We start from the raw sequence: 12,385 nt of genomic DNA, 5'->3' as shown, positions 1-12,385 counted from the left end.
ACTTTCTGTTATTTTAAATCAGTAGTTTTATTACAATCCACATGGACACACAGAGAAGGAATGTCCTGACATTTTCTGAGCATTTCACGGAAAGCAAATGTAACCATCCAGGCAGTCGAGTCATCTACATCTTCTCCAAATTGAAAGCAAAAGCTTTTATATTTGATAACTCAGGAAAGCAAAGTTTTCTTATTCTTGTCTACAAAACTTCAGTGTCAGAAAATAGAGTGAAGTGGGCTGACAAGGGAAGGGTTTCCTTCCTTCTTGCTGTCCCAATCGCTGCCTCTCGTTTTTCCCCCTTGACTTTGTAGATGACTTTTTATGATACTGCAGATGACAGTGTGTTCAGGGGCCAAAGGGGATCTACTTATCAGGCCGGTGATTATACTTCACTGTAACTGAATGGAAAGAACAAATTAAGAAAATTAAGTCCTGGAAAATGCACAAAGGCAAGGGGGAAAATATCTGGGTGTATTAAAAATGAGATGCTCTTTTCACATAACTCAATTTAAAAGGTTACAATTACCATAAACATTTAACTCCATTAAAGATCACTGGCAAAAACTAGCTCTTGTATCTGCAAAAGGGCTCTGCATTTATACAGGCTTGGAGGAAAGCGACCTATCAGGTGAAACGAGTCACTAATCCTGGTGAAGCAGGCGTCAGACTATCTGGAGTTGCATAGGTGTTTTTTCAGACCCACTTTGTAGAAGACACTGTGGAACCTTGACAAATTTCCACCTTTCAGCAGTCATTGCAGCAGTCAGGTGTTTTAATCCCTTTAGTGCCCAAACTCACAAAAGCACTCTAGGAATGAAATACTAAAATGACCTTCTGGATACATTCACTAAGCGTTACATAACTTGGAAAGAACAAAGGAAAAAGCCCAAGTATTGACTCTAGTCAATACTACTTGACTCTAGTCAAGTAGTGACTCTAGTATTTCATATAGAAAAGCACTGCAGGAGAAAACTTTGTTTAAAAACATCAAAATGCAGGTGAATGTAAATACATTTTTGGTTAATCTGTGCTATACCATATAGATATCCTGTCAGATATTCAGTCTGCTGGGTAACTCATTTGCATTTTTCATGTCTGATTGTATTAGTAGAAGAATATACACGGATGCATATACTGACACATGTATATGCATATACACATATAAAATTCAGATCATGAAAATTTGTTTTAAATATACATACTTAAAACCTGTACCTCTAAAAATAAATACCTTAGCCTCTAGTAGGCTAATTCTCAGAGTTCCTTCACAAGCCAATCAGAACACAGCTTCTCAACAAGAGCAGATGACCAATTAGCTGCCCTTTAAATCCATTATCTATCAGTAAATGTTGTAAAACTCAGGTGTGTAACAGAAATAGCATCCCCAGCACAGAACAGAGATAGAATTCTGGCTTTGAAAATCGATGTCTTGGCTTCCTTGATGTTTAGTTCTACAGATGTCTACTCTTTGCCTCTGCATTTATCTAGCAGTGGGAGAGCAGTTTCTAGTGACAGCATTCTATTCCATGGGCATTACCTTCTAATCAAAGAAGTCAGCTGGCATGTCCTTTGCCATTTTGTTCAAGGGAACTAACACAACATCGTTTGTATTTGATATCACTCCCATAATCACAGTGAGTTGTGTGTGTTAATGTAATTTACAATGTGCCAATACCACTGAGGTAAAGCAGAAGTAGCCCTGGCTCTTTTAAAAGGAAAAAAAAAAAGGAGTCTCCCAGGAGAACACCACATAAGAGGGACCCGGTGGTGGATATCTAAGTTCTAGGAAGTAACTCAAAACCACTGCCAGAATGACACACTGGATCGCCGATATTTTAGTTCCAAGAATAGAAACATGAAAATACTCAATATACTTCCTTTAAAAAGGATGCAACTCACAAAAACAGGGCTTTACTTTTTTTACTTTAACATTTCAAAAAAAACCTTAAAATAATATAAGCCAGACCAAGTTGTTCTATATACTACAATACTTAACAAACTTGTCATTTGTTTTTGAATACAAGAATCTCAGAAATGTAGGAAATCCATGATAAATGATAGCAAGAATGTTTAATGCCATTGCCTAGATTTTTTTGAAAAGGAAAATTTATCATAGTTGAAATACAACTTCTAAAAAATACAGTGTTTTCTGCGCTCACAGTTCCAGATTACTAACTTTATAAATTAAAGGTGAAAGTTATCCATATACAAACAAGGCCTCTTTTTCATTGATTTCAATCTCGATTAAACCTTTGGATATTTCAATCTTCAGATTCACAAGGTAAGGCTGAGTTTATCAGATATAAATAAAACGTTTAAAGTCCACGAGGTATTGCAGCACTGAGGAAACAAATGCATCAAATATTTACAGGCTGGCTACAATACTCTTTTTTTAAAAAAAAATTTTCGAAATGTGTATCAACATCAAGCCACACTCTTTTTCCAATTTCTCTGGCTGCAAAAATGGGGCAACAGCATCTTTTTCCACTCATTTTTCCTCTCAATCCTTGAGTCAGGGGCAGGTCTTAGGTCAAAGGGCGAGGTCTTTTGGGAGGGGGTGGAGGCATGAGCTCTGTGTCGGGGTCCAGATGATGCTTCCGCTTCTGCCCTTGCGAAGCTGCTGCACATCTGTCGATGAACTCAAACAGCATCTCCTTGGTGACAGGGTTGGAGATGCTGTTGCACACAGCTGTGGACAAAGAGAGACACATGTCTCACGTGAGGGTTAATTAAGGCAGCTGACTCACCACAGGGAGATGCGAAAGGGGAAAGGTTTTCGTCCGGACAGGCTGAACACTTTCATTTCACGGACTGGGGTGACAGGCTTCACACATGAAACGACCCTCGCCCTCCCCTCGCCCCTCAAACGAGTGCTCTTCTGGTGGATACTCTTTCCTGTACCGTTAATTTTAAACCAAAACTTTAAGTATCTGAATTACAACCACTCCATCACTATTGTTTTCCCCCTCTTCGAAACTGCTTTCATGGGATTTTTACGGACCACAGCACATCACACTACAGTCTATACTCAACCAAAACTTCTACAGAAACCGTGCGCTACCATCCTCCAGTCTCTTCTGTCAGAAGGAACTCCCCCCTGTCACGATGGCACCCGCCACCGTTTCTACTGAACAGGGAGGTTCCACGGGAGCACACAGATTGTACTATTTTTTTTTTTGAAGATTTTATTTATTTATTTGACAGACAGAGATCACAAGTAGGCAGAGAGGCAGCCAGAGAGAGAGGAAGGGAAGCAGGTTCCCCGCTGAGCAGAGAGCCAGATGCGGGGCTCCATCCCAGGACCCTGGGATCATAACCTGAGCCGAAAGCAGAGGCTTTAACCCAGTGAGCCACCCAGGCGCCCCCAGATTGTACTATTTTATTTTAATAACTTGAGATAAGTAAGGTATTCTAATAAAATTACGAATAAATACGGCATCTTTTCTTATGTGATCAAAATTGACCACCAGTTCTGTGAATTGTATATACATATCTAGTTTGGGGGTGGGGGGAAGACAGTGGCTTAATTATTCCCATTTTCAAAATTAACTCATCTTGTCTGAACACAGATGCTAGTTCCAACAGAACCCTTAAATGTACAATAGTAACTTTCATAAACTGCAAAACTGAAACTGGCAATTTCTGTATTTTCTCATAAGCTTATCATATAATCAGCATCATCACTGACTGAGCAGTCTAAAGGCACACAATTCTATTAACCTTTAAACTTAGTTTTTATCCATTTTGGGGGTGTTTTTCTTCCAGCTTCACTAAAAATGCAATCCAGAGCAACAACTGCTACTGCTACTATAAGGTTTACCTTATAAAATTAATTAATTTTGTTGTTCTCCATGAAAGAAACTTACTATTCTGAATTCCCAAAGCATTTATATTGTACCCAAAGAACTCTCCGAAAGATAGCACAGCAGGTTTTAGGAGGTTTTTTTTTTTTTCTTTCTTTTTTTTTTTTTTAATGGTTTTCATTTACTTTGTTCTCCATTGTTTGTAAAGCTATTTTAGGAGCTGGAAATTACACTTTCCCCCTGCTAATTTTGTCTTTTACCATCTGGCAAACAATGGTTTTTATAGTTCTGAATAGATCTGAAATTATCATGGCTTTTGTTGTTGTTGTTGTTGTTCAACAAATTCAACTTGTATACAGCCCATTATCCTGCCCTTTACACTTCTCTTTTGGGTGCATGGGCACAAGCCCACAGGCCTAGAGACGGGAACCTATAAGCCAGCCAGGGCTGACAGTCACAGCCCCTTTCACAGCCAGCAAGGACAGGGGTCTGAGTGACCCGTGCCCCATCGAGCAGAACACCAAAGACAGCACATTTTGATTATAAACCTTAACGTGTGCTCTCTCTCTCTCTTTTTAATGTAACAAACATTGGTAGGTTGTCATACTCACCCATGGCAGTGTTGTAGGCATTAGGAAAACTTTTGTCTGTTCTCTGTCTCATGAAGACCCAGCTGTTATTCTCAAATTTGCATTCTATAATTTTGTTGTCATACTGTTTTAGCTCTTTTGTCACCTGTTTTAAAAGAGAATTGAGGAAAATATTTAAATCATTTGAAAGGCTTTTTGCTTCCACTGTGTGACAGACACATTAGGGAATGCCAAAAACACCTCAGTAACTCTTCACGCAGAGCTTTTTGTCATGTGACGTGTCTAATCAAGCCGAAGGATATGGTGTGCACTCCCTTGTACACATGCTCATTAATCCGACATTTTAAAAATAGTCGTGAAAACGGCTGTCAATATATAGCAATTAAAAGAGGCTAAGCAGAAACCAGTCACTTCTGGGCCAAATGCAAATATGTTACCATAGGGACCAATGCCTTCAATATTTCTGTGTCCCTATGGCTTTCAGAAATTGAGGAGGCTGCTTAGGTTCATCAGCATTCAGAAGGCTCTCACCATCTAGATTCCTACGTCACAACCTAAGAAGTTCCCTTCACCAGTTGAAAGAAAAAGTTATACATAGAGAATAAACATTAGGATGAGATCCAGGTAATGTGCATGCTAAAGATTTTGCTTTTCAAGAAGTAACAACTAACCCAAACTCTAATCTTTGGGTTAGTTACCCTTTCCATCTCTTCAAACTACTGTGAAATACAGATGAAGCTACCTTAGATTTTAGTTGGGTGGCTTTTTTGGCTCCTTCACCTCAGATGATGGAATATGAATTACAACTTACTCTACCAAGGCTAACAAGTATCCATGGTAACCATAAAACCTTTTAAAAGATATTTCATCAGGCTGTGAGGATAGTTTTCATAAATAGGAACCTAAGCTTATCTTTGCAGTTTTCAAATCAAATGCCAGTCATGGTAATATTTTAATTCTGTCTTCATCTTTCACAGCTAACAACTTTTCTTCACAATATGGTAGATTGCCATCATTTAAACTTCATTAGCATTATTTGAAATGCTCTCATTTTTCTACCCACAGATTCAATACCACCTAGGAATATGAAGGGAAGCAAATTTTTAAAAGATGCTTTCAATTCACAGATTAGGCTGTGCATGTCTTCATAAATACTATCAAATTGTATTCCTCTTCCCTTAATGAGTATTACATTGGATTGGATTATTTGCATTTTCAACAAATCCAACAGGACAAATACATTCAGTGGCTGTGGAACAGACATGCCCAAAAGACTGATGTTCCACTTAGCAAACTTGCTAAAATTATTCTCAAATACTCATTATTCTAATCTCAATTCCCCTCCCCTTCTTTCTAAGGATCCACTTCCTTTTACTTTTGATACATTATCTACAGTCAAGTATTAGGCAACTCATTCAGCTAGGTGACCACATTTATCACATGTAGGATCTAACAAAGGTGAGTTTCTAAACCTTTCAGAGCCTCCATTTTATAATTTCTAAAATGGACAAAGGAGTTCCTTATTTACCGGAACCCTGGAAGAATAATAAATGAAAGTATCTGGCACATAGTGGCCAACCAGTAAAATTCTTAATTAAATTAAAATTAGGAAAGAATATACTGCATACTGCTTTCAAAAACAAAAAACACCTTATAAGTAAATTCACCAAAGAAACCAGGATGACATGGAAAGGTATGCTTTGAAAACAGGTGTCAAGAAAATTGTATCATAGGTACTACATAAGACAGGCTTGTATCAACAATGTGCAGTCGGTACTTTCACTGACCAGCAATGCTAGCAAGTCTTTATCATATAGCTCATCATTCTTGTGTTCCTGGTTTCAGAATTGCTATAAATTATGTGCTGCTCAATCTGACTACAACAACTAAGCAGCATTATTAAGTATCTGCATATCTGTTTGGGCATGCATTATCAACAACCGGGAAAAGTGTTCTGAAAAAATGCATGCATCTGCCACTGCAGTAACCTAAATGTATATCCACGTTCAAGAACAATCCGTTGTTCTTCTGATCACATCAGTTATATTCCCAAGGTAGAAACATTACAAGGTACTCATTTGGTTTGGTAGTAAGATATATTTAACTGACAGAAATAATACTTCTCATATGTGTACAAACTAAAGACAGTTGTAACTAATGGTCAGATCAAGAGAATGAGTGCCATACAGGGGAGGACTGTAATTTTAGTATCCAAATTCTAATTCTATGACAGTAACCACCCTCAGCCAAGTACATATTATTATTTACTAAAACAAGACCCTGTTAGGCCTTCTATAATCAACTAATAAGAGTTTGAAAGTATTAAGAATAAAATATTTATAAATCAGGATTTCATACCTGTACTATTATACTGAATTAATGAATGTTACTGTTTTTTTAAAGAGCAATATACAATGTATTTTATATTGAAAAATATTTTGTTCAGGTATCCATCTTGTTGAGTACCATACTTTTTATACAATTTTAATCTATCAATAAAATGAGGTGAAGAGACAATCCAATGAAACTGGATCTAGTATCTCTGGAGGGTTATTTCTGTTTTTGTTTTTTGTTTGTTTGCTTCTTTTTTTTTTTTTAAAGAGAGGGAGAGAGAGAGACAAAGAGAAGGGGGTGGAGAGGGACAGAGGGAGAGAGAGAATCTTAAGCAGACTCCTCATACAGCACAGATCCTGACATAGGGCTTGATCTCACAACCCTGAGATTATGCCCTGATCTGAAATCCACTGAGCCACCCAGGTGCCCCTAATATCTCTGGAGATTTTTAAATTAGCAGCTCAATAATAATATCTGCAATAAAGAGCCCACAGTAGAGTCAGGTACAATCACAGGTGCTCTGCTCTGCACTATTCTTGGAGACTGCTTTTTGTAACTTAAGTGCTAGGCATATACCTACAAAAGCCAAACCATCAGTGTTGGCTGAACTGACCTCTCCCGAGCAGGCTAAATTTCTATTTCTAGTGGTGGGATGAAACTCTGTAACTTACTGTCCCTGTTTCAGGAGAGCTGTTTTCCTATAAAGAGCTCATGCTGGGGTGCCTGGGTGACACAGTCGGTTAAGTATCTAACTCTTGCTTTTGACTCAGGTCATGATCTCAGGATCGTGAGAGTGAGTCCTGTGTTGGACTCTGCACTCAGCAGGGCACCTGCTTGTCTCTCTCTCTCTCTCTGCTTCTCCCTCCACTTGTGCTCTCTCTCAAATAAATAAATAAATAAAGTCTTTTTTTTTTTAAGTTCATCTTTCTTTTATAGAGAGACTGCACAAAGGCTTGAGGGGGCGGGGCATTTCTCTGAATTAATTTGCTCTGGAGACACTTTAAATAACAAATATCCTTAGACTGAGAAGTCCATCAGTGAGTTGTAGTGATTCTATTTTTAACTTTTAACTTTGAAATAACTTTAGATTTACAGAAAAGCTGTGTACAGATGGTATAGAGAGTTCTAGTATTCCCATCACCCAGCTTCCCCTAATGTTCACATTTTATGTATCATGGTGCATTTATCAATTCAAAGAAATTCATGTTGGTACAACAATTAACTGAACTGCAGAATGTTGAGACTTCAGTTTTTCCACTAATGTCTTTATCTGTTCCCGGGTCCCATCCAGGAAACCACACTGCACTTAGTCATCATGTCTCCTTAGCTTCCTCTGATCTGTGACATGTGACAGTTCCTCAGACCGTCCTTGACACTTCTGAAGAGTACTAGTCAGATATTTGTAGAATCCTCCTCAAGTTGGAATTTTCTGATGTTTTCTTACAGTTAGACTGAGGTTGTAGATTTGGGGGACAAATGCCAAGAGGTGAAGTGCCATTCTCGTTGTGTAATATCTGGGGGGAGGGTATATTAGCAACATGACTTACTCCTGGTGATGCTATCCCCGAGCATTTCATTAAGATGGTATGTGCTACGTTTCACTACTGAAAAGTTACTACTGGTCTCTTCTCCATACTCTGTGGGTTAGTTACAAGTCACTATGAACAAAGAGCCCCACTCAAGGGTAAGGGAAGTAAGCTCCACTTCCTGGAAGCAAGAGTATCCAAAAAGTTGTGGACATTTATTAAAACCACCACAGACATTACTAAGTTTCTTGAGAGAGATATTTTGAGACTATGCAAATACTCTGTTTCTCCTTAAAGTTTTGCTCGTTAATTTCAGCATTCATCTGTGAATTCTGCCCACAGCAATTATTCCTGTGGTGTTCTAATGGGGGTTTTCTCTTTTCTCCATCTCTTCTGCATTTATTATCTGGGCTTTTTCTGTAAGGAACACTTGTCCCATTTCCCTCATTATTTATTTGCTTACTTGTATCAATATGAATTCATGGATATTTATTTTATTCTTTGGCTTATAATAAACTCCTTCTCTCATTTATTTTGTTGGTCAAATTGTTCCAGTTTTGGCATTGGGAATTCTCTTAGGTTGGCTCAAGTGTCCTTTTTTTTTTTTTTTTGTTTTTTGTTTTTTAATGTATTCATTTATTATTTTTTTTTCCATTTTATTTATTTTTTCAGCGTAACAGTATTCATTCTTTTTGCACAACACCCAGTGCTCCATGCAAAACGTGCCCTCCCCATTACCCACCACCTGTTCCCCCAACCTCCCACCCCTGACCCTTCAAAACCCTCAGGTTGTTTTTCAGAGTCCATAGTCTCTTATGGTTCGCCTCCCCTCCCAAACCATAAATGACTCTCAAGTGTCCTTTTAATTTGTTTCCATTTTTACTTACTTACTTACTTATTTTCAGCATTTACTTTCTGGCAATTCAAGATACTAATTTTAGTATCATCTCCAGGCTCATCTTTGTATTTTCTCTGCCCCAGCCCTAGAGTCAGCCATGAGGTCCTCTACCAGGATTTTTTTTTTTTCTCAAAGATTCCATTTATTTGTTCGACAGAAAGAGATCACAAGTAGGCAGAGAGGCAGGCAGACAGAGAGAGACAGGGAGAAACAGGCTCCCTGCTGAGCAGAGAGCCCGATGCAGGGCTCGATCCCAGGACTCTGAGATCATGACCTGAGCTGAAGGCAGAGGCTTTAACCCACTGAGCCACCCAGGCGCCCCCTCTACCAGGATTTTTAAGAACAACATCACTCCTCAACAGTCCAGGCTATGCTAAGAAAGTACAGTCACCACCTGTTCAGGTTAGAATTTAAAAGTATTATCGAGGGAAAGAGAGAGAGAGAGAGAATGACAACGAGATTCTAAAGATGAATACACATTTTACTTAGAAGTTTCTGTTCCATCTTTTGTGAACTGCTCGCTGGAGCTAAACTAAATTGGCCATTTTTTCTTTTTGAAGTTATAGTTCTACTCTTTGATAATTCAAGTTCTACCTCTATAGAGTGACAGAGAGTAAATTTTAAAAACATATCTTTAGTAGATAAAACAAAAATCTTATTTTCATATAAATAACTTCGATTTCTAGTATTTATAAAGGCATAGAGAATAAAGTAACAAGTCAGAAATGAAATGGAATTATAAAAGTTTTCCTTGGGGTGTCAGAACAACACAAATAGTTTAAAACTAAATTATTAGATAAATAATCTTTTGGAAATACTACATTATAGTAGGGCCTTGATATATCACTTTTAGAAAGTACATCCACTACTGGAGAAAGTAAAACACTTGACAAGTTACCCTCTTAAAAAAAAAAGTTACACCTATAGCTACTATTATGTATAAATAGCATACTTTGCATTTGCTAGGTTGGAAACAGAGCAGAAGGAAGTCTCTCTCTCAGGAATGGTGGGATCCTCAAGCCCTTCAATCAGGCATTCAATTAATCAAAGTAGCCAATAAAAAGAGCAGCCAGAACTCAGCTTTATTTATCCTAAAGGTCATTACAGACAAGTCACAACTTCAGGGTATGAAATTCCCACTACACTACAGATTATTACCTTCCAGTAAAGTCAGAGTTAGTCAGAGTTCTTACTCAAAATATAAAATATTTCTGTATAGAACAGACATACAGATAAAACAGTGATATGCTGGCAATGGTTATTGGTGGATGGTGGAATTAGTTATGACTTTTACCTGTGTACGCTGTATTTTCCAAACTTTCTATATGCTTAACTTTCCTAATTCTTAATAACGAAAAATTCCTTAAGAAACTATTTCATATCTTTGGATATGATATGATACTATATGTGGAAAACCCAAAAGGCTCCACTCCAAAACTGCTAGAACTTGTACAGGAATTCAGTAAAGTGTCAGGATATAAAATCAATGCAAAGAAATCAGTTGCATTTCTTTACACCACCAACAAGACAGAAGAAAGAGAAATTAAGGAGTCAATCCCATTTACAATTGCACCCAAAACCATAAGATACCTAAGAATAAACCTAACCAAAGAGGCAAAGAATCTACACTCAGAAAACTATAAAGTACTCATGAAAGAAATTGAGGAAGACACAAAAGAAATGGAAAAATGTTCCATGCTCCTGGATTGGAAGAACAAATATTGTGAAAATGTCTATGCTACCTGAAGCAATCTACACATTTAATGCAATCCCTATCAAAATCCCATCCATGTTTTTTCAGAGAAATAGAACAAATAATCCTAAAATTTGTATGGAATCAGAAAAGACCTCGAATAGCCAAAGGAATATTGAAAAAGAAAGCCAAAGTTGGTGGCATTACAATTCCAGACTTCAAGCTCTTTACAAAGCTGTCATCATCAAGACAGTATGATACTGGCACAAAAACAGACACATAGATCAATGGAGCAGAATAGAGCCCAGAAATAGACCCTCAACTCTATGATCAACTAATCTTCGACAAAGCAGGAAAGAATGTCCAATGGAAAAAAGACAGTCTCTTCATCAAATGGTGCTGGGAAAATTGGACAGCCACATGCAGGAAAATGAAATTGGACCATTTCCTTACACCACACATGAAAATAGACTCAAAATGGATGAAGGACCTCAATGTGAGAAAGGAATCCATCAAAATCCTTGAGGAGAACACAGGCAGCAACCTCTTTGACCTCAGTCGCAGCAACTTCTTCCCTGGAACATCGCCAAAGGCAAGGGAAGCAAGGGCAAAAATGAACTATTGGGATTTCATCAAGATCAAAAGCTTTTGCACAGCAAAGGAAACAGTTAACAAAACCAAAAGACAACTGACAGAATGAGAGAAGATACTTGCAAACGACATATCAGATAAAGGGCTAGTATCCAAAATCTATAAAGAGCTTAGCAAATTCAACACCCAAAAACAAATAATCCAATCATGAAATGGGAAGAGGATATGAACAGACATTTCTGCAAAGAAGACATCCAGATGGCCAACAGACACATGAAAAAATGCTCCACATCACTCAGTATCAGGGAAATACAAATCAAAACCACAATGAGATACCACCTCACACCAGTCAGAATAGCTAAAATTAACCAGTCAGGAAATGACAGATGCTGGCGAGGATGTGGAGAAAGGGGAACCCTCCTACACTGTTGGTGGGAATGCAAGCTGGAGCAACCACTCTGGAAAACAGCATGGAGGTTCCTCAAAATGTTGAAAATAGAGCTACCCTATGACCCAGTGATTGCACTATTGGGCATATACCGTAAAGATACAAATGTGGTGCTCCGAAGGGGCACATGCACCTGAATGTTTATAGCAGCAATGTCCACAATAGCCAAACTATGGAAAGAACCTAGATGTCCATCAACAGATGGATGGATAAAGAAGATGTGGTATATATATATATATACAATGGAATACTATGCAGCCATCAAAAGAAATGAAATCTTGCCATTTGTGACGACGTGGATGGAACTAGAGGGTATTTTGCTTAGCGAAATAAGTCAATCGGAGAAAGACAACTATCATATGATCTCCCTGATATGAGGAAGTAGAGATGCAATGTGGGGGGTTTGGGGGGTAGGAAAAGAAAAAATGAAAGAAGATGGGATTGGGAGGGAGACAAACCATAAAAGATTCAATCTCACAAAACAGGCTGAGGGTTTCTGGGG

At 38.1% G+C, this 12,385-nt stretch overlaps 1 protein-coding gene across 1 annotated transcript in view; it reads right to left on the bottom strand.

Annotated features, from left to right (window-relative positions):
* Window positions 1-1,902: 1,902 nt before the first annotated feature.
* Window positions 1,903-12,385, bottom strand: part of RNGTT (RNA guanylyltransferase and 5'-phosphatase) — a 319,479-nt gene continuing 308,996 nt past the window's right edge. Inside the window, exons 15-16 of the mRNA XM_046006576.1 lie at window positions 4,415-4,538; window positions 1,903-2,689 (exon numbers count right to left, since the gene is read on the bottom strand). Coding sequence (XP_045862532.1) covers window positions 2,526-2,689; window positions 4,415-4,538 — 288 coding nt within the window. The 3' untranslated portion in view covers window positions 1,903-2,525. The remainder of the gene's footprint in view (window positions 2,690-4,414; window positions 4,539-12,385) is intronic.

This window comes from Meles meles, chromosome 5, assembly GCF_922984935.1.
Source record: "Meles meles chromosome 5, mMelMel3.1 paternal haplotype, whole genome shotgun sequence".
In the NCBI taxonomy this organism is placed as follows: Eukaryota; Metazoa; Chordata; class Mammalia; order Carnivora; family Mustelidae; genus Meles; species Meles meles.
Note: the sequence above shows the minus strand (reverse complement) of the source record. Positions and strands in the feature narration are given on the sequence as shown.